At 42.1% G+C, this 24,000-nt stretch overlaps 1 protein-coding gene across 1 annotated transcript in view; it reads right to left on the bottom strand.

Annotated features, from left to right (window-relative positions):
- Window positions 1-24,000, bottom strand: part of tg (thyroglobulin) — an 85,851-nt gene that overhangs the window by 29,024 nt on the left and 32,827 nt on the right. Inside the window, exons 17-33 of the mRNA XM_084336165.1 lie at window positions 21,347-21,526; window positions 20,973-21,161; window positions 19,755-19,897; window positions 18,352-18,502; window positions 17,487-17,645; window positions 14,124-14,267; window positions 13,043-13,207; window positions 11,569-11,670; window positions 11,237-11,343; window positions 10,993-11,098; window positions 8,748-8,945; window positions 7,336-7,506; window positions 6,040-6,126; window positions 4,315-4,383; window positions 3,871-4,026; window positions 1,463-1,636; window positions 656-770 (exon numbers count right to left, since the gene is read on the bottom strand). Coding sequence (XP_084192291.1) covers window positions 656-770; window positions 1,463-1,636; window positions 3,871-4,026; window positions 4,315-4,383; window positions 6,040-6,126; window positions 7,336-7,506; window positions 8,748-8,945; window positions 10,993-11,098; window positions 11,237-11,343; window positions 11,569-11,670; window positions 13,043-13,207; window positions 14,124-14,267; window positions 17,487-17,645; window positions 18,352-18,502; window positions 19,755-19,897; window positions 20,973-21,161; window positions 21,347-21,526 — 2,416 coding nt within the window. The remainder of the gene's footprint in view (window positions 1-655; window positions 771-1,462; window positions 1,637-3,870; window positions 4,027-4,314; window positions 4,384-6,039; window positions 6,127-7,335; window positions 7,507-8,747; window positions 8,946-10,992; window positions 11,099-11,236; window positions 11,344-11,568; window positions 11,671-13,042; window positions 13,208-14,123; window positions 14,268-17,486; window positions 17,646-18,351; window positions 18,503-19,754; window positions 19,898-20,972; window positions 21,162-21,346; window positions 21,527-24,000) is intronic.

The following is a 24,000-nucleotide window of genomic DNA, read 5'->3' as shown; positions in this document are numbered from 1 at the left end:
TGCCCTACTATGTTACTTGTTTATTGCACAATGTTGTTTTATTGGATTCTATTATATGTTGTTACTACTGTATTGCACATCGTTGCGGGCAAGACCACCCGCATTTCATTGTATACTTGTATGCCGTGACAAATAAAACTCTTGACTTGACGCGTGGGAGGATCACACTACCCTCCCCAGTTCCCTCCCTCGCTGTGCAGGCGCCCTGACCGACCTGTAGGAGTCGCTGTTTACAACGACCAGGATACACACCCCACCGGCTTTCCACCCGCTGACACCGCCAATTGTATCAGTATGGACGACCGACCAAGCCGGAGGCACCGCTGACAGCCGGATTCGATACCAGTGTCTCTTGCGGTGGAAGGCAGACGCTGAGTCCGCTGCGCTACCCGGCCGCCCTAGTGTGGCGGAGCCTTGAAGTGACTGTATGTCACTGTGTCTCGTTCTGTTTGATAGACCAATCTGGTTGTCAGTTGAGCTCATTATGGCACTAAAATGTCTCTGAATAAAATATTCAATGTCCTTGGTCTGGTTGGAGCTTATGTAGGGATAAATAAATAATTAAAATGTGTATTTGTGTGTGTGTGTGCGTGCGTGCGTGTGCGCGCGCGCGCGTGTGTGCGTGCGTGTGCGTGTGCGTGTGTGTGTGTGTTACCCCTCAGAGAGAGGTGCATGTTGTCCCAGGCTGGTTCTGCTGCGGACTGAGTAAGAGACCATCTTTTGAAAGGAAACTCTCCTGTAGAAACTCTTCACTGGACCCGACACATCAACTACACACACACAGAAAATATATTGTAAATCAGTCGGCATAAGAATGTCGTCTCTGTGGTATATATACACGTTGGTGACGGCAGCTAACTCGTATGCGTGCTGGAGGGGGGAGCCACGGCTGTCTCGTCACCAAAGTCCCACCCCCCAACTGACAGCAAATGTAGTCAGAGCCCCGCCCCTTCCTGTGTTGCAGGACACTAACTCCTCCCTCCCGTCGAGGCGCAGCCAGCTGGCTGCAGCAGACTACACATACGCTGTCTCAAACATACTGTAGTCGACATGTGTCAACAAATGTACACATGCCTGTTTGAATTTATGTTGTACCATTATTACTGTAAAAATGTAATGATTGTGAAATGATGGTTTAATGAGCTGTATGTGTATGTCACTGAATTTCCCCAAGGGGATTAATAAAGTATCTATCTATCTATCTATCTATCTATCTATCTATCTATCTATCTATCTATCTGTCTGTCTGTCTGTCTGTCTGTCTGTCTGTCTGTCTGTCTGTCTGTCTGTCTGTCTGTCTGTCTGTCTGTCTGTCTGTCTATCTATCTATCTATCTATCTATCTATCTATCTATCTATCTATATTATTGGTTCTAGAGGATTAATTGTATGATGTATAAACAACCAATCAATCGATCAATCAATCAATCAATCATGGTGAATGTGTGTGTGTGTGTATTTACCTTTCTTAATAAAGGCATTATGTGGCGTGGTGGCCAGCAGGTGGCGACAGGGTGGAGTCAGAGGAGAACTGTAGCTTCCACAAACTCTGCTGTCGGGGAGCAGCTCGCAGGTTAGAAACCCTCCAGACCCACCTCTCACATCGACCAGCAGACACTGCTGCTCTGACACGCAGCCTGGAACACACACACACACACACACACACACACACACACACACACACACACACACATATTATATATATATATATACACACACCTATATATACAAACACACTTCTGTTCTGACACGCAGCCTGGAACACACACACACACACACACACACACACACACACACACACACACACACACACACACACACACACACACACACACACACACACACACACACACACACACACACACACACACACACACACACACAGTATATATACAGACATCAAACAGCAAACACTGCTGCTCTGACACAGCCTGGAACACACACACACACACACACACACACACACACACACACACACACACACCTACACACACACACACACACACACACACACACACACACACACACACACACACACACACACACACACACACACACACACACACACACACACACACACACACATATATATAAATACACATATATTGTGTTTATTAATGATTATTAATTGGTTCTAGATGATTAATTGTATGATGTCTAAACAATGTCTAAAACCAAGCAACTAACCAATCAATCAATCAATCAATCAATCAATCAAGCATGTCTAGTGTGTGTATATGAATGGATTCATCTTTATTTCGAACATGATTTAAAAAAAACAAAGAATAAAAAAGACAAACAACGAAGAAATATACATATCACTGTTCGAAAAGGACTAGGAAGAAGCCTACGCTTATCATGCCCTACCCCTATCCACCACTTCCAAGTGGGAACATTAATTAATACTTAAATTATATAATGGAGGATATCCACATTGCCAATAATTCTTCATTCTTAAGATTGAAAACAACATAAAATAAATAAATAATATGGGCGGCTAGGTGGTGTAGTGGGCAAGGCACTCGCCACCAGTGTGGAGACGCTAGGATTCGCGTGTTCGAATCCAGCGCTCCACATTGTTTTCAGTTTAGCTGGTCGTCCGCAGTAATACACATTGGCCGTATTACGGGGAGGGAAAACTGAAGGGTGGGGATCGGGCGTGGTGGACAGCGACTCCTACAGGTCGGTTGGTGCGCCTGCGCAGTAGAATCAGGAAGTGTCGGGGGCAGCGTGAGCCTCCCACGCGTTACTCCTCGACACTGAGAGATCGAGCTGCGCAGGTGAAAAGATGCGACTGCTGTTACCTCAAGTACCGGAGGGGACTCGTGCTATGTATGACTTAGTCCACATTGCAGCCGGCTTGTGGGAGGCAAGAAACAGCGTTCGTGACAGGGGAGGGTTGAATTGGATGATACGAAATTGGGATGGGAGAAAATATAGAAAAAATGGGAGAAAAAGTGGATAAAAAAAAAAAAATTATAATAATAATATCAGTATCCATAATGTAGTACAAAATAAAAATAAAAATAAAATAACAGCTTAGAATCCAGAAGATTGACAATATAGTCATCTCCCCTTTCCTCTTTTTGGTAATTTGCAAATATCATCCCTTTATAAAAATAAAATAATAATGTAATAGAGCAACATTTCTGCTTTCCTTCATTTTATCTTCTAGCCCATTCGACACAGTTACTCCATAGGATGATGTGCACCTGCCCCTGAGATGGGTGCGAGCGTAACGCGGATCAAAGTTGCATTTACCTCTCAAATTATATCCCTTATCCCTCTCTATAAATCATTTTTGAATATTACTTGGGAGTTCTTGAGTCTTTGCTCGATACATTATCTGTGCTAGTTTAAATGTGAATACGTCCATTACCTTTAAGGCATTTGACTTTAAGAACAAGTTATTTGTGTGATCCCGAAATCCGACCTTGTGTACAATTCTCATAGCTTTTTTTCTGTCGTGTAATTAATGGTTTTGAAGTGCTTATGTATGCATTCCCCCATATCTCCACACAGTAACTCAAATAATGGTAGGACAAGACAACAATACAGAGTATACAACATCCTCGGTTCCAGAATATGTTTTGCACAATACTGCAACACTCCTTGCTCCTTTGGTTCTAACATTATCTTATATGAGATTTCCAACAGAATTTACTGTCTAACTTTACACCTCAAAATTGTATCTCATATATACGTGTTCAATATTGACATTTTCAATTTTTACTTGCACATGTGTATCTATTTTGCGGTTTCCAAAGACCATCAGTTTGGTTTTGTCCACGTTCAATTATGTATTCGTGTGTGTGTGTGTGTGTGTGTGCGTGTGTGTGTGTGTGTGTGTGTGTGTGTGTGTGTGTCATACGTGTGAGACACCAGAGCAAGGCCTCCTGGGAGTTGTAGTGTTGTTTGTTGAGCAGGAAAGAGAGACCAGGGAGTTGTCTCATCAGTGGATCCACCAGAACACTGTCAGCCGACAGGGACTCAAACACACGATGTACAACAAGGCTGCTGTTCGAATCTGTTCCATTAGAAGAGAAAAGGTTAGGTTTAGGGGCACTGAACAGGTCAGAGGTTAGGGTTAGTTAATTATATAGTAGTGTGTGTGTGTGTGTGTGTGTGTGTGTGTGTGTGTGTGTGTGTGTGTGTGTGTGTGTGTGTGTGTGTGTGTGTGTGTGTGTGTGTGTGTGTGTGTGTGTGTGTGTGTGTGTGTGTGTGTGTGTGTGTGCGTGCGTGCGTGTGTGTGTGTGTGTGTGTGTGTGTGTGTGTGTGTGTGTGTGTGTGTGTGCGTGCGTGCGTGTGTTGTTACCATCCAGAGCAGGGCTGGACTGCTCCACAGGACATGATGATGAAGATGATGAAGACTCCCCATCAGCACCTGATAGATGACACACAGGCTGACTAACACACTGACCTTTGACCCGCTGACTCCGGGCCCGACAGATTAAATAACCACAAACAACAGAACTCAGATGTGTTACCCTAACTACTACAAAATATAAAACTAACCCTAACTAATACAAATTATAAAACTATAAAATATTTTATATATATATATAGCTGCATGTGGGGCACTGAAGCATAAGCAATTGTACATTATGACATTAAGCATTATGGTATTATGCATTGAGCACTATGTCATTGGGCATTATGGCATTATGCTGCCAGTAGAGGAGAGAGGGAGTCCTCTCTCCCTTCCTCTTCAATGTCTACTCTACACCAACGACTTCCACTATCGGTCGGAGTCCTGCCACCTTCAGAAGTGTTCCGATGACTCTGCGATAGTGGGATGATGTTAAGGACGGTGACGAGGAGGAATACCCGGCACTGGTGGTGGACTTGGTCACATGGTGCGAAGATAACCACCTTCGGCTAAATGTGACGAAGACCAGGGAACTGGTTGTGGATCTGGGGAGGGAGGAGGAGGAGTGCACCTGTGTGACCCCCGTTTCCATCAGGGGAGTCGATGTGGACACGGTTGAGGATTACAAATACCTCGGTGTGCACATCGCCAATAAACTGAACGGGTCAAAACACGCAGAGGCACTGTTCCCCAATGTTCTGTAGTCGGCCCACTCCTCTTCATCGTCTACATCAGGGGTTCCCAAACTTTTCAGGCCGGGACCCAGAAAATAAGGCGTCAGAGAGCCGCGGCCCAATGCACATCGTCAGGCTTTTTTTTTTTTTTTTTTTTTTTTGCCAGATGACCGATTTTTTTAGCCAAATATCACTTCAATCCTATTAAGTTAGTTCAAGTTAGTTATTCATTTATATGTGCTATTTATGAGAGAGCTAACTTGTTGCAAAATAATAATGATAATAATAATAGCCTCATTAAAATACTATTGTTGCTTCGGTTGTTTTCAGCGTTTTATGTGCATAATCTGTTATTTAGTTTGAAATGTTCGTTGAAATAAGTAGATTTTTCGTTTTTGTTTATTTATTAAGTTAATATAAAACCATATAGTCACATTCTAGAATACAATAGAATAGAATTTTAGAATACAACTAGAAACACTGTCCTGGCCTGCTTCTAAGTTCAGTGGCCTGATTTTTTTTTTTTTCTTCTTTTTTTTTTTTTTATTATCTCGCGGCCCTTCCGTGGCTGCTCGCGGCCCACCTTTGGGTCGCGACCCCGACTTTGGGAACCACTGGTCTACATCATCCCTCTCAGATTCTGTACTCGGCCCACTCCTCTTCATCGTCTACATCATCCCTCTCAGATTCTGTACTCGGCCCACTCCTCTTCATCGTCTACGACTCTACATCATCCCTCTCAGGTTCTGTACTCGGCCCACTCCTCTTCATCGTCTACATCATCCCTCTCAGATTCTGTACTCGGCCCACTCCTCTTCATCGTCTACATCATCCCTCTCAGATTCTGTACTCGGCCCACTCCTCTTCATCGTCTACATCATCCCTCTCAGATTCTCCGCCATTTCAACCTGGAATTTTCCATGCTATGTCAATAACACTCAGATATTCCTCATTATTAGGGTTAGACCGACACCTAATTATTATTATTATGTATTACCAGTTTGGAGATATATAGCCTGGAAGCCGATGATTGAGGCCTGGTAGTCGGTCTTGTTTTTACTGTTGGCTGGCAGAGAAGAATCCGCTGGGAATTAGAGAGAATAATAAAACATTAAAGAAATCAGCTAGTATATATATATATAATTTATTCTGTCCACCTGCGCTTCATCAGTCATTTGGTGGCTTGAAGGGAAACTGTGCTGAGATGGGTGGAGTCAGTGGTGCAACGGGGTGTGTCAATACAGATCTGCTGACGCAGTACATTTGAGTAAAGATTTAAGTAAGAGTAGGGTAGGATCTTTTCAATTTATGATAATCGGTGATACTGTATGCACAAAACACTCATAGAAGGCTATTCTACTGACTCCAATACTGACTATTCAAGATTCATTGACAATTAATAGGCTTCATAGTCATCCTCTGGGGTGTGCTGGGCTATACGAAGGACTGACATGTCACATGTCGACTATCCTTGGTGCTGCTGCACAATATATCTATTTTCTAATATAACTGAGCAAGTTAAGTTAAGTATTCTCTTTCACACTTCCTGATGCAGGGAGAGTGACAGAAGTTACATTTTGAGAGATGAATAATTATATCTCGTTGCGTGCAACCTCCTATATTTATTTTTTTGTTGGGTCACTATGAAGATCATGGATTTGTCTTCAATATGATCAACTGAATAAATGAAAATGACTAATGTCAATAGGTGTATGGCATACAAATAACTGACCAATTTATTTTTAATCGGATGACATGGTTTATAGCCTGATATATGATTAAATTGGCTTAATGGCTCTGTGGGTGACACATGCTACTGCCACTGGATCTCCACATTTTGATCTCAACCAGGCATGTTGTTCTTAAAGGGAATGAGGAGATGATCTGATTCTAAGCTCCACCTGCTACTAATCTATTCCCCCCTACTTCAACCCTATTTACAAGACATAGATGGACACATGTTGCTTTACTAAGAATATAGACATGTTGATTTACTAAGAATGGAGAAATGTTGATTTATTAAGAATGAAGACATGTTGATTTACTAAGAATAGAGACATGTTGGTTTACTAAGAATAAAGACATGTTGATTTACTAGCAGATATACTTGAGCATATCAATATGGGGTATATTCACAAAATACAGCAAATATATTTACTCGTAAACCAAGAACAGAGATTATTTGGAGCTTTAAATTGTTATGGTTAGGGTTAATGCTTTATGTTAGGTTAGTTTCTTAGATATGGGGTCAGGGTCAGGGTTAATGCTTTAAATTGTCAGGTTAGTTTCTTACTTATAGTGAATTCTTGGCCTCCAAAGTTGAAAATGAAGCTCCTCTGTTGTTTGTTGTAGATAAGCCCTGCCCCACACACACGATTGGCTTTGCCCTGGCCAGTCATGTCCCAGTCCTGGTCAGCACATAGCAACACTGATGGTGCCCGCATCAGGCCACATAGAAATGAACCTGAAAGGGGAGGAGAGGGTGGATGATGTCCTACTGTTTGAATTATGTTCTACTATTCAAATAATGCTCTACTGTAAAAATTACATTCTACTATTTAAATGATGTTCTACTGTTTAAATGACGTTCTATTGTTTGTAATATAACCTGCATTAAAATAGAGGTGCTATTAACTCATTGAACGCCAAAAACGAGTATTCTCGTTTTTCGAAGCAAACCGTTGGCCGCCAAAAATGAGAATACTTGTTTTTTATTTAAATTGTTTATTATTATTATTCTAAACAGTCCGCCGGACCTTCTTCTGTGAGCTCTGTGTGAATTGGAATTGAAATGACGATCGAATCCCGATAGGTGGCAGTATCGCCTACCTTTTGAACTGGGCTAGTTTACTGTAGGGAAGGGCTCACTCACTGCTGGCTCACTCACTGCTGGCTACCACTACAAACACGACAAAATGATCACACTTATGGATGATAAGGTGCGTTTTCACCAGACTACATTGGACTCAGCACTTCTGGTAAATCATAAAAATACTATAGTCAAACTGGCCGAGCATGTAACATCGCCGACACTAGAGTTGAGAGCACTCCAGACTAGGGCCAACTAACATTCGGCAATGGCGATCGCCTAAACAAGCGAACTATTGGAGATTATTATGAAGAGGACAAACGGTGATGATCCATCCATAGCATAAGGTGCATTTTCACCAGACTATGTTGGATTCTAGTATTTTCAGGCTGTTTGGATGTAACGATAGTGGACAGGGTTTTGGTGGACTTGCTGACAAAGGTAACGTCTATTTTACCGAACCCCATCATAAAACATGCCTTTGTAATGATCCCAGAAAATGATTCCGTGAAGGGCCCCCCCCCCCCCCCCCCCCATGGTTTGAGAAACATTCTACTATGGTCATGTTAACTTTGACCTGGAAATAATATAGGTGGCAGGCGAGCAACCCGCATGAAATGTGCGTATGCGCACAAAAAAAGGCATATCTCGCGTTCCAGGAAACGGAACTGGATTATTTTGATAGGATAGCGCAGGAACGAAGGTATGTAGAACTAAAAGTTTTTTTCCCTGTTGGAGTATACATATTTCAAATGAGCCATAGTACTGTCTCCATAGCTATAATATAGAATATACGATGGGTCTGCAAACATCGTGAAAATGGTCAAAAAACGCTGGCGCCAGGGATTACAGATGGAAAAACAGCGTGGCAGTCAAAGAGTTAAAAAGCCTCTCACCTCCATTCAGAATGTTCTGGTTAAGGATGAAGCCATCACAGCAGGCGTCACGGCTACACTGGTCCTGACAGAAACGATGGACATCAGAAAGAAAGGTTCCCTCAGAGGGAAACACCAGCGTACGGAAAACTCCAGAATCAGCCTTCCTGAATGTCAGCCGCTCAAAACCATTCTGGAGATGCGTCAAGAACTCATGTCCTGAATGAAACCACAGAAACAAAAACTGTTCTATTAGCCATACAGCCCATTCTTACCATCTCAGTCTCCACCCTCCCAAACTATGTCTCTGGATTATGGAGACGTACAGATGGAGCAGACAGATCTGTATACCATTCTGCCAATGCGGTTAATTTTGCGGTTGACTGCTGTTCTGTTATATGCCACCAGGAGGCACAAAGCCTGACAGAATGCTGCAATGTCTGATCCCGATTTGCAGTGTTGATAGGATAATAATAATAATAATAATAATAATAATAATAATAATAATAATAATAATAATAATAATAATAATAATAATAATAATAATAATAATAATAATAATAATAATAATAATAATAATAATAATAATAATAATAATAATAATAACTTTATTTGTATAGCACTTTTCATACAGAAGTTGCAGTTCAAAGTGCTTCACAACAGTGAAAAATACAGGCATAAGCGAGCATAAAAAAGATAAAAAGATAAGGTAAGGTAAGGTAAATCACAGTGTTTCACATTAGGATCTAGCATCCCAATAGGCCTCTCTGTTTACAGTTTCATTCAGTAATACAAATAATACAAATTTAATAGACAGAGTTAAAAAAAAAAGTGCGGTTTGATTCAGTTTAAAAATAGGCTAAAAATAATCAAATAGAACGGACATACAACAGGGTATTTAACATACAGTACAACAAAGCAGTGCATCAGTGAAAATTAAAAAGTGTGATAAAATAGTTCAATAAAAATATAACAGAGCAGTGCATTGCTCTTAATCAGTTTTGAATTACAACAGAGCAGTGCTCTTAAAATTACAGTGCATGGGAGGCAGTGAGATCAAATTAGCATAGAACAGACACATGAATTTGATAGGAAGTGTATACAAGTAGGCAGGGTAAGACAAGTGCAGGTAAAGTACAATTTGTGTCAGGATGTCCCTGATGTTTCATTTAAATGCCTGAGCAAAGAAATAGGTTTTAACCTGTTAAGCCCGGAGCCCTATTTTATGAGAATCCGCCTAAAATACATACCTAAGTAAATGGAATATTGCTCCTTCTACAAGGTCCATTTGCATGTTCTCAAGATTCAATCGTTTTATTTCAAACCACAGTGTTAGTTCTTGTTATCTAGGGACATCTATGGACCTCAGTGAATGTATTCCCAGTGTCAGAAATATTGTGTATTGTGTTACTAGGCTTGCTTAAATTGTGATGAAACAAAGGATAATATGAATTATGATTTTTCTTTGCATCTTTGACAGTGAATAACACCATGCTAAAAATGACCAGACATGAAAAACTGCCACTGATCTTGTTCAGTACCTTCTTGAGATCACGTGTACAAGAAATCTAAGGAAATGAATAAAGGGAAGATGACTAAACAGAAGGTGTTGTAGATACAGTACTGAATTCTCCCATCCAGACCAATGCTATTTGAAATATTATTATAGAATATAGAATAGCAGGCTTATAAATTACCTTATTATAGCCAATTCGCAGATTTATGGATTGTGCCAAATCTTATCTTCCAATCGGTATTGAAGGCACTGCACTCAGCTGGCTCTGGTCTCAAACAGAACCACTCTGTCACATCCACAGTCACACAAGATGTTCCCCAGGGTTCTGTGCTGGTAAAACTCAGATATACCGCATCACCATATTCCCCCACAACCCACCCCTCTCTCACATTGACTCCTGCCCTCTCACATGTCCTGCTGCTGAAAAATGTATCGATGCCTTAATTTCCTCCCATCCTCCCATTTCCTCTACATCGCTCCATCAATAGACTTCAAATGGTCCAGAATGTATACACCCTATTTCTAACACAACAAATCCTGGCACCACATCACCCCAATCCTAAGAGACCTCCACTGCCTTCTCTTAGCCCCCCATCCATCCTTGTGTGTTTGTGTTATCATGCTTATATGGCATTTGTCTCACTACCTCCACCTCTTAATGTAAAGCGACTGAGTTCTAGATTCAAACGTATTATTATGATTATCATTATTATTATTATATATTGAATAAAATGTACTGTAGTTACATACCTTTCTTCCTGATGACCAGTCGGTCTGAAGCTCCGCCCCTCACCCCCAAAGAGCAGTTCAGCCTATCAAACAGCTCTGCTTGGGCATTACCCAGAAACCCCCTGGCCTGGTGACAGACAAATACCAGTTAGAATGTATGTATGTATGCATGTGTGTGTGTGTGTGTGTGTGTGTGTGTGTGTGTGTGTGTGTGTGTGTGTGTGTGTGTGTGTGTGTGTGTGTGTGTGTGTGTGTGTGTGTGTACCTGTTGTGTGGTATTGCAGTGTGTGTGTGTGCTGTACAGGTCACAGTGAATCTGTCCCTCCTCAGTGAACAGCAACACATGCTGGCAAGATGTCTCCACAGCACACGCTGAAAAACACACACACATAATACACACACACACACACACACACACACATATACATACAGTACATAGAACAAATTAACCAGCCAATCAGAAACACATAATAAAACAACTTCAAAAGAATGCGTTTCAGAACAAAAACAGAAATGTATTCAGTGTGTGTGTGTGTGTGTGTGTGTGTGTGTGTGTGTGTGTGTGTGTGTGTGTGTGTGTGTGTGTGTGTGTGTTACCTTGTAGACAGGCTTGGAGGTTGGACGTCTGAGATAGCAGGGTTTCTGTGTCTTCAGCGTCGGTCAGATCTGACCCAGGAACAGCCTCGAAGCCCATCAGCACTACAGCCAAGGACAAACCATTAACCTTCACACTGACACAGGTGCAGTCAATGTTGTTGTAGTTTCAGCCCAAACCATTAACACATTCGGGGCCATTGGGATGCGTCTAATAAATCTCTAGAGGACCGGCAAATGTAAACAGACGTGGGGCTGTTTGTAGAGCTAAATCTATACTTTATAGTATTGCTATCTGTCCATTCTCATTGTCAATTGAGACCATAAACCGTCCCAATTCAAAATGGCTTAAAGAAGAAAAAAAATTCATCAATACGTTCTCATTTTATAGCGCCGTGAATATAAGCGTTATACGGGATTTCGGCTAGGATATTTCCTGGGAGGCGAGATACAAGGCTAATAGCTGCTAACGCTATATCCAATGGCATTTCCGTTATACATATGCTACAGAAATAACTCAAACTGCATATGATCGGCACGATCCTCAAGCATGTATGCATGAAAGGGGGGGGGGGGGGGGCGGGGGACGTCGTTTCTGATTATTGATTACCAATAACCGCGTTAGCCTCATTCATTGATCGGATGGATGGCTATCAAAACAAGGCCTGATCGGGATGTACTTTACGTGAAAAAGATCTTACCGTGGGCCGGTGGGATCCCCCCGAGCATGTCCCCGTTATCGATCGCCATCTGGTAGATCGATATGTCCATTGGCTGATGATAAATCCCCTTATTGCATAGTGAAATCCGCAATCCAAAACGTAATCCAAGCTACATGCTGCACATCCAGAATCCTGCTAACTGAAATCTCCATTGAAAGTCAAAAGAAAATAACGATCCGTTCAGCCACAGGGCACACTGCATTATGGCGATAGCGCCCCCTAAGAGGATCTGGCCGGTATTGCACTTTGGCAAATTCAAAGAGTAGGGTAAATCTGCAGTGCCGCTCGGCGACCTTGAATAGGTTATTAAAATGGAATAAAAGCAATAACAACTTGCCACGGATATATCCGTGCTTCTGTCCACAACGGGTGGAATCGAAACACAGAGATCTCCGTGGTCGGGCGCCATTGTGTTAACCTTCACATTGACACAGGTACAGTCAATGTTGTTGTAGTTTCAGCCCAAACCATTACTAACTATATAGTTATATAGTGTATAGTGTCGATCCGAGAGAAGAATCAAGCATCAGACTTGTTGTTTTCCGTTAATAATAATAACATTTTTGTTTACATGTTTACAAACCGTCTCCTTCAATACCTCGGCACCTTGGTTCACACCTGAGCTTGGCACAGTGAAACAGACTGGCCCCCAGCGACTCACCAAGAAAACTCAGTCCACCAAGAAGCCTACAAACACCTCTCTGCTTCCAAGGACACCCTCACTGCTGCCAAGGTGTGTGTGTGTGTGTGTGTACCTGTACACGCCTCATCAGACAGCGGTGCATTGCTATTGGTCCATTCTAGCTCCTCCCCCTCTGTGGTGACACACCTCCAGTGACCAGAAAGGAAGTCATGCTGAGCTGACAGGAAGTCTCCACTATCAGAACACCGTAAGTCCCGCCTCTGGCACTCTGTCACACCTGACACACACACACACACACACACACACAAAATTATTTATTTCTGTCCATACATTCTCCAACCAGACCATGGACATAAACATTATAAAATCATTCAGGTATTCAGAGACCTTTCAGTTCCATAAGAGCTCGACTGACAACCAGGTTGGTCCATCCAACAGAGTGAGACAAATGGTAGTAAAGGCGGCGGTATAAAGCATGGCTTCCCCCATGAATGATGTCATGAAAAGTGTCCATCTATCCCACAATGTAGGTGTGTAGCATCCTCTCTTGCTGTTAGTAAGCTTTAGGGCTGACATTACCTACCAAACCCTGGAGCAGCTGCTATGTCAGCTACCATAATGTTATAGCTAATGCTGGTTAATTAAATGCTCAATAATCAATTATGTGGTCAAAAAAAAAAAAGTAGTATTTGATGACTAAACAACACAAAGAGACTGGTAGTAATGCTTACCTATTAGCCATCAACAGTCTAACACGACCAGAATTAATAACTTTGTAATGCCAACACAGGCACTCCTCTGACTAAAAGTTGTTTAAAACAAAAACCGGCTGGATGTAATTTAGCCAAATCAGCATGGCTGTGAGTGTGAGTCTTTCACCTTTTACAAATCTAGCTTTGGCATGGACTGATTGTTTAGAATGCTAGCATAGCTAAGAAATGCTAAATATATAGTCTGCCCCATTGTTATGACCAGGATTATGTTCCTTTTTGCCTCCTTGATGCATACCCACACAGAGTCTGACAAAAACAAGAAACCCGTCTATAACGTAGCAATGCTAGCATGTTAGCTGAATGCTGCTAGCAGACTGTTTTAGCATGTTAGCTGAATGCTGCTAGCAGACTGTTTTAGCATGTTAGCTGAATGCTGTTAGCAGACTGTACTGGACAGCAGGGGATGGGTAGGGTACTCACATTGACTGACAGATGATGCACCAATAGCTGTGGTGCCTTTGGTACACTTGTTGCAGAAGTCCCGCCCCTCTTCATCCTGATAGGTCCCCTGAGCACAGGGACGACATTCCCCCTCCTTGGAGAAGCTACCAGCAGGACACACCACTGGAGGGAGAGAGAGAGATAGACAGAGACTGAGGGATGGATCCAATGGTCAATGGTCTTATTGATTTGAAGCAGAAAAAAAAAGTGCCAGTACTGTCATGTTAGGGTTTTTTCCTTCATTGTTGGGTGTGTTTTGTTGTGCTGTCTGACACTTTACCTCTCTCTCTCTCTCTCTCTCTCTCTCTCTCTCTCTCTCTCTCTCTCTCTCTCTCTCCTCTCTCTCTCTCTCTCTCTCTCTCTCTCTCTCTCTCTCTCTCTCTCTCTCTCTCTCTCTCTCTCTCCCCCCTCTTACTCTACTTTGCAACTTGTCGTGCAGTGTTGAACCCTCAATGTATAGTAGGCCTATGGTCAAAACCATGACATAAGATGCCTTCATTGTTTACAGCTGGAGAGTGGAGACAATATGTATGTACAATGTATGATTTTCTTTTTTAATTACCCATATTTACAAGCTCACAAAATTTAAATACATAGTACAACCAATTTCTGCCATTGAATTGAATTGTGTTACAAGTTGTACAAGTTATTAAGGCAACGACTATCTCTAGTATACACATTTCACTGGATCTTACAGGAAGGAGAAATTCAACCCACTTGGAGGGAGGCAATCATTTCAGTCCAAAGGAGGGAAAAAATGAGCAGTGTTGTCAATTTGGATTACCAGCTAAAAATGGATCTAAATAATTTGTAGACTGGAGAAACCTCATCCATATAGATCAGATGAGATTTATCAAACAAAGAAAAACGTTGGACAGCATAAGAAGGACCTTTCATATGCTAGAACAGATAACTAAGGACGAGACTAAGTCAATGATAGTGGGATTTGATGTGCAGTATACAAAACCTTGGGACATTTTTGCTTTGAAGATAGTTTAGTAATTCAGACCCTATCTTTCTGACTCCTTTGTCTTGGAAAGAGGAACTAGAAGACAGGGCTGCCCAGCTTCCCCCTCCTCGCTTTGTTACGGCGAGACAGTACCCCCTAATAGACAAAATAAATATTTGAATAGATATCACTATGAAACTTTCCCAGTTTGTTATGTACAGTACATATAAACTAAGAAAAAATATATTGCACGTTTTTTCAGAATTCTATGTTTATATAATGCAAATGAGGCACTTCCTCATTAACTCATTCAACGCCATAGCCACGCCCCATCTCTTCTCTTCTAACGGCAGCTTTCCATTGCCAATTTTCACGACATTTCACGATCTTTGTGGATCTATTGTTTCTATATTATAGCTATGGAGAAAATAGTCCGGCTCATTTGACAGACACTATTGTTAGTCCAATATGTAAAAAATAGTTAATTGTTTCATGTATACGTTTGCGTGTTATCCCGTGGTGAATATTGTATAGTTTCAGAGTGATCCGGGCTAATTCCTGGAAGCGTTATGGAGCGCTATGTGCATTTTGCGAAAGTCGTTCACATTGCTCGTCTGGACACGATATTATTTCCAAATCAAAGGTATATAACAGGTATTATGTTTCATCATGAAGGCATCAAAGGGGGGGGGGGGTTGTTTTGTGATGCTCTGATCATCAGCAACGGCATACGCTTTGAATACTACATACATTGATCGTTGCGATCGATGTGAAATCATTGTAGGATCAAAGTAGGATTGATGTCATATACCGTAATTTTCGCACTATAAGCCACACCTGAATATAAGTCGCAGCAGCTAAATTGAATGATGTGTACATATATAAGCCGCACTGGACTATAAGCCGCAGGTGTTTTTTTTTATTATTTTTTTTTTTCCCTCCTTTTTCCCGATTTTTCTCCCATCCCACCCTTCCTGGTTGTTGCGTACTTTCCCCTACTGTTGGTCCGGGAGACCGGAGACTGTCACATGCTTTCCTCCGACGCATGTGCAGCCTGGGGCAGGCCAACCTGGCCACGCAGGTTCTCACCGGGGAGAGTGTAGCGTGTGGGAGGCCACACTATCTCTCCTCAGTTCCAACCCTCGCTGAGCAGGCGCCCCGACCGAACTGTAGGGGTCGCTGTCCACAACGCCCAGGACCCACCCTTCAGCTTTCCCACCCCCTGATACAGCCAATTGTATCAGTGTGAGAGGGCAGCCAAGCTGATAGCAACGCCGGGAGCTGGATTCGAACAGGCGAATCCTAGTGTCTCCCGGTGTTGGTGACGAACGTAATCTCCGTGCGCCACCTGCCCCCCCTAGCCGCAGGTGTTTTAATGTTTAATTACAGTCTTCCCACCAGCATTGGGACACAATACAGTTGGACAAATAACAATAATTAACTCATTTACAAGTTGTATTAAGTTTAGCAAATAAGGGAACAGATAAATAACATTTCAATTCAGTCAAAAAAGCAATATTTTGATTTTTACATTTTCGGGTTTGGTCATGTCGAGTCACATATAAGCCGCACCGTTATATAAGCCGCAGGGTCGAAAAATGGGGGGAAAAGGCGCGGCTTATAGTCCGAAAATTACGGTAGTCCTTACCTTTGCTAGGAGTTATTCCAAAATGAATATTCCAATTGTCTGATTACTATTTCCAGTATTGATGTCCATCGGGTCTCTGACATGAAATGGCACAAAATATGCATCAAGTGTGCTGGACGTGTTCCAAGGGGCTCGAATGAAGCGTTTCACTTACCTGGGTCCAAATTCTCCGCCCGGACCATATAAAATGTAACACACAGTGTGAAATAAGGTTTCAAAGGGTAGGCGACACTGCCACCTAGCAGAATTCGGCCGGCATTGCACTCTCGAGGTCTCAGAATGAGTTCCAATGGTAACACCGAGGTCCGTGAGAGTGTATAGGATATTAAGATCGAATAAAATACTATCGTACCGTGACTCAAGTATCGTGATAGTTTGAGTTAAGTCACACTGTTATTTTATTTTCCTGTCTGGCAGTCTTTTTAGTTTTTTAGTTTTTTTAGTTTTGTTATGTCTGTTTATTTTTGTTTTGTCTCCTCCTTTTTGTTTGTCTGTTCTTGTCTATAGTAAACTGAGAAATAAAGTATTTAAAAAAAAAAAGTATCGTGATAGTATCGTATCGTGAGGCCTCTGGTGATTCCCACCCCTATGCGGCAGTAAGCCTGTGCTGCTCTAGTCTACTAGGGGGGGGGGGGGGGGGGGGGCAGTACGTGTGCCAATGCTGCACCTTGTGTAGCTCAGGTCACCCGGTTAGCAGATATTAGGAGTAGGCATGCGACTTCTCCCGTTCTGCCAACTGACTTACCGCATCCTGTGCCCTCAGTGTCTGGGTGGTAACCATGGGAACAGCCAAAACGTGGTAGTGCCATCGAAACTAGTTGGGGCTCAGATGACGAGACAAAGTGGTAACTACCCAGGAGGCCTTGCAGCCCGGCCAGAAAGTTGGTCTCGTTTAGCAACACATCTGGTAGAAAAAACAATGGACATTACTGGACATACACAACACAAAAGGATAAACATCCAATTCATATCAGTCAGAAACATCACAATATACAGTATCAGTCAGAAACATCACAATATACAGTATCAGTCAGAAACATCACAATATAACAGTAAAAAACACTGACATAGAGGGTGGGCTGTTTTAGGGTGAGGTTCAGTATTGCATTACTGTGTGTATGGGTGGGCTGTTTAAAAGGTGACAGAAGATGTGCATCAAATCGGACTCAGAGGGTGAGATGCACACCCCTAATTCATATACATAAAATATTACTATTCCTGGATAAACAACACATCAAGCTACTGAAAAATAGGCTACTGTTAAATACCTACCAGTCACAATACATTATCATGTACAGAAGAAGTCAATGCATATACCTTTTGGTTGCCAGCCAGGAGAAGGTTATCCAAACGCCAAACCCTAACCAACACCAAGCTATGTTAACACAACACAACACGGTGTTTCTGTATAGTGTGGTGACAGCATCGAACCAGTGGTGTGGAATCCGTTGTTGAACTGAACTGTGTCTTCAGATATCTGTTCTGTGTTTGTCTAGTTTTATCTTGGTTAATAGTGTGGTCTTACCTATAGGTATTGGAAGCAAGAGGTAAATAATAGTCTGGTCTTACCCAAGTCATGGAGGTCAGAGGTCATTATAGTGTGGTCTTACCTAAGTCATGGAGGTTGGAGAAGTCAGAGGTCGGTAGATCAGACAAAGCAGCTTCCCATTTGACCTTTAACCTTATGATGCCACCACTGTCACACTGGAGATGAACAGATGAGTCATCACACAGAGACACCATGGTGCTGGAGGCAGGCAGCTGGAGAGACATCAGGGTCAGGGTCAAGGTTATAGGGTTAGTCACTATGTTTTGGAGACGCCTGTCAATAGATGCATTTACATGGACGCTAATATTACACTAATAATCTTGAATAATCAATAATCAATAGTCAGAAGCATAGGAAGCATGTTAAGAAGCACAGGAAGGGTGATAGGAAGCACAGGAAGTGTGATGGGAAGCATAGGATGTGTGATGGGAAGCATAGGAAGTGTGATAGGAAGCAAAGGGGAGGTGATGGGAAGCAAAGGGAAGGTGATGGGAAGCATAGTAAGGATTTGACCGATTTAAAAAAAAAGTGTCCACCTCAGCTGTAAGAGCCAAATCTTGAAAAGTCATATTTTGATTATATCTGTATTTTATATATTTAGTTATTGCATAGAAAACGAGCAGTAGTTTAATTTGTAATGCTGTGGTATGCTATAAGCCATATTTATAATTTAGTTGCGAATTATTCTAAGAATGAATGATAAATGTACTTTAGATGTGTTATTGCGCATGTGTGAGAGTCTTGATATGCCGTGAACATGTATTGTCTAGTTAGTTGTGAGACAGTGCCCGTGCAGTTAGGAAGCACATAACTTTTTGACCGTAGTCCATTGATCCTAGTCCGGTCTATATATCCTATGAAGAACGATGTTGTATATTTTGTGACTGCCCAAATGAGAGTAAAGAACCTTCAAACGTATCCCGGAGTCCGTGAGTGTACGTCATAATTGTGGATACAGATTTGTGTTAGCCATTGGACACAAGTCTGAAACCTTATTGCTGCACGCACTGAAAACGAAATGGTAAACGAAAGTCCAAAGAAATTCTGCCATTACATCAGCCTTTTAGTTGACGAGATATGCTGCACGCACACACACTCACTGACAGACACGACCAATCACATAACAGTCCCTCCAGGAAATTGCGATGTTGCGGTTGCAATAATTAATTCACTTGTAACCAAACTCTGAGAGCCACGAGCCAACCCAAGAGCTGTATACATTTTATTTTATTTGATTTAACCTTTATTTACCCAGGCAAGCAATTAATAACAAATTCTTATATACAAAAGCAGCCTGAGGCATATATATATATGATATATGAGGCATAACATGCGTCTGTAAAAAAAAACTAAAATGTGTTCTCTGATGAAACAACATGTTTGTTGGCAGACGGCTCCTTCATCTGTTATCAACTAATGTTGGCATAATTAGCAAGCATAGTGTAGCTCGACCACTGGTCTAACCTGTAGCGAGCAGAGGCCCCTGGTGGCCATGTTGCTGAGGATCTGATTGGGGAGGTGTGAGAGCAGAGGGGAACAGGTCTGATCTTCAGAGAGAGACAGTAGGAACTCTACCGATGACATCACTGTCTGGAAGGGCTGGGACCCTGAAAAAATTAAATAAATACACACACACACACACACACACACACACACACACACACACACACACACACACACACACACACACACAACACACAACACACAACACACAACACACACAGAGTAAGGACGGTAAGGACGTGTAGACCAACAATATAAATGATTAAACTGGTCCAGGCTGGTTTAAGAGAAAAAGTTGTTCCATGTGAAATCTGTTCCAATCCTAATTGCAGGTTGAACAATTAACATGATAAAGTTAATTTGTATTTCAAAATGGTCTTATCAAGACGTTCTTGATATAAAAAGCTATAAGAAGCTAACCATGGCTAATTATTAGCCAACTGTTTTTTTTTTTTTTTTTATATATATCTTTTCCCCCCTCCTTTTTCTTCCGTTTTTCTCCCAACCCAATGTTAGTCGTTATGCCAATTCCCAATCCCCTTCCTGGTCGCTGCACACCTACCCCCCTACAGTCGGTCTGGGAGAGTGGAGGCTATCACGTGCTTCCTCTGACACATGTGTAGCCAATCAACTGCTTCTTTTCACCTGGCAGCGCGGACTCTCACTGAGAGGGTGTAACGTGTGGAAGGATCACACTACCCCCCTTAGATCCTATCCTCGCTGAGCAGGCGCCCCGACCGAACTGTAGGAGTCGCTGTTTACAACGACCAGGACCCACCCACCAGCTTTCCCACCCCTAACACTGCCAATTGTGTTAGTATGAACGACCAGCCAAGCTGGTAGCAACGCCGAGAGTGGCGAGCGCCTTGCCCACTACACCACCTAGCCGCCCTATTAGCCAACTGTTAATTAACTAGCTAACTAGACATATACTATACTAGTACGATATTAAACTAATGTCATATCAAGCTGAAACAATATGAGGTAGAAATTATTGTAAATGTAATGAACTGATTGTACAGATGACGACAGATTGACATTACGGTGTTGAAATACAAATATGTATATATTGTTAGTTTAAAATGTTAGTTTCAAGGGTAGGGACAGACTACACTGTTATGCAGAACAGTTAAGGGTTAGAATTCAGCAGAGGTTAGGGGTTATAGGTCAGGGCCTCACTCTGACAGGCTCCTACTAATGGTGCGTCTGTCTCCCACTTCTGACTTTCAACATCACAGAGGAAGCTGCTGACAGGAAGTGCATTCTGGTAGCCATGGTAACAGGTGAGGTCACAGTTCTGCCTGCCTCCTGCAACCGAATGGCAGAGCAGTGCACCATGGGTAACCGATGGCTCAGGGCAGAGGGGGCCTGAAGGAGAAGAGAAGGAGGAGTTCATTTTCTTGAATTTTCTAAAGATTAAAGAAGTTTTAACAGACTTTCAACCCTAAATAGTTAGTCTTGAGTAATCCAAAGGCGTCATGGGTAATCCAGAGGAATCATAGGAAATATCCATGGGTATTTATTTATCTCTAGCTACATCTCTCACTGCTTACGGTCACATGACGGAGGTGTTCCTGTGCTACGAAGCATTCTGGTCTGGGGCACTTCCTGTCCATTCTCAGACACACACCAACAGGACGTGATGTCACAATGCAGCGGGGAAAAGGTTCCATCCTCCAGGCACTGGAAGCCCCGCCCACCGATCAGAGACCCAATCAAACACCAGCTGGGACCTACAAACACAAGTAGGAGTATGTTGGAGATGTAATGTTTCAAGCATTATGTGTTCTTCAGACTGATGTCTGATTGGTGGCTGATGAAAAGAATGTGTGCTGGAAACGTTACAATCACTGGTTGGTGCATTAAATAAATTCATATTGGAGCCCTGCACGCACACGCACGCACACACACACACACACACACACACACACACACACACACACACACACACACACACACACACACACACACACACACACACACACACACACACACACACACACACACACACACACACACACACACACACACACACACACACACACACACACACACACACACACACACAGTATACGTGTGTAATGAATCGTTCCAACAAAGTAGGCTTATATTATCCTAATGACTTATTATTATTATTATTATTATTATTATTATTATTATTATTATTATTATTATTATTATTATTATTATTATTATTATTATTATTATTATTATTATTATAATAATGCACTGCCCCCCTGGTTCATGACCGCAGACGGAGCAGGAGGTGGCCTTGAGAGTTGTTCAGTATTGACACTACTAAATGTAATGTCACGCTAAGATGTCATGTTCTACAGTAGGACTTACTACTATAATAATAAATATAATATAAAATAAAAAATATAATATAATAATAAAACAAGTCATTAGGATAATATAAGCCTACTTTGCTGGAACGATTAATTTTGCACATATTCAGTATGTGTGTGTGTGTGTGTGTGCTGAGCCTGCCTCACTAAGTCGTTTCTCCGTGCATTTATTTATTTCTAAGCAAGAGAGATAAATCAAACCAACAATAAATAATACTATAGAGAACAAGACGGTATATGGCATACCGTAATTCCTCTAATAGTAACCGGGTCTCAAATACAAGCCGGGTCTCTATTAATGGCCGGGTGCGCTCTTGAGCTAAGCAATTATAAGCCGGCCTCCTAATACAAGCCGGGTTACTAATATACTGAGCTGCATACTGAGCTAGTTACTTGATTTCACTTTGAAAACGTTGAAATGACCAGTGACCACCTGTAATTGCACTGTTTACTATTTCATACAGTACTTGGTTTCAATAAATGAACCCAGTACATTTTACTGGGTTCAAACTGACACAAAATGTTGATTTATTCATTATGATCCGTTTCAAAATTTGAAATATAGGCCTCCCTCTTATACAGGCCTCCTCCTAATACAAGCCTGGTACCCGCTACAGTTGAAACAAATACAAGCCGGGGTTACTATTAGAGGAATTACGGTATTACTGCAGTCCATTCCACTATAGCTATATCCACGGCGATTGGGCTACTTCTTATTTATTTAGTTTGCAGTGTTTATCACCAACTATTTATCCAAAATGAAGCCTTTTAGCAGTTTCATCACCTGTGCATTGTATGTTACTATTGCACTGTACTGTTACATTTGCACTCTGGTTGGATGTTGTATTGTACTTGTGCTGTATAATGACAATACATTTGAATCTAATCTAATTTAGATCAGTCGCAAATCGGTTCCGCACTACCTGTTGCATATGGGGGTCAGCACAGAGTAGATGCAATGTTGAGCCTCTCGCTGTTTTGCACACGGCCCTCGCCTTATAAGGAGCTGACGGGGCGTGTCTGTATGCAAATTCAGGTGTACGAGAACGCGCTTCCAGTTTAAGAATGAGTGACATTTTTCATTCATGGGGAACCCAGCTGCGTTGATTTTGGCCACCGACGAAGACCGTTTCACATGTTCAGAAATCCGGACGGGGATTTTTGTAAATGTGTGAGATAATTACAAAGGTACTGTACTTACGAACATTGTATTTATTATTATTATTTAAATCCGTGAACACAATCACCAACGATTTCTCGCAAATCCTCTTAACATGCAACGGCCCATATGTGGGCTGTCGTGCCCGCCGGCGGAACAGACAAAAGTCACGGCACTTTGCGAGCGGGCAAAATTTTTCACTGAACATATAAATGCTATATTTGCTATATTTGCCGTTTGAATGCCACCTCACTCGACCAAATCTGCGCCTCGCTTCTCGAGTTACATGACGATATGTCAGGCGTGCAACTTTTTACGCGTGAGCATCAGATTACCACCCCGGACTCCTGGCGCTCTAGAACTGTCAATCATCTGCCGATTGCGGAAATTATTGCCGTTTCAGGCGAAAAAATCCGTTCAGCGGTTCTCGAGTTACATGCCGATATGTGAGGCGTGCGCCGAAGTACTCGGCAGACTTAAAACATTTTCAAATACCACTCCCGACTCTTGACGGAGCCTCTACCTCCGTCAATCATTTGGTGATCTCGAAAACAGGGTTGTAACCAATGAGTCTGGCTTTCCAATGATACCCCACGTGGGAATGACCGAATCAGGCATTTAGGTGAAAAGTTACGAGCGCAAACAGGAAGAGAAATTTCCGCGGAATGCATTGGAGTCAATGAGGAAATCGTTTTCTGCA

This window comes from Notolepis coatsorum (assembly GCF_963971535.1).
Source record: "Notolepis coatsorum genome assembly, chromosome: 19".
In the NCBI taxonomy this organism is placed as follows: Eukaryota; Metazoa; Chordata; class Actinopteri; order Aulopiformes; family Paralepididae; genus Notolepis; species Notolepis coatsorum.
This window is presented reverse-complemented; position numbering and strand designations above follow the sequence as displayed.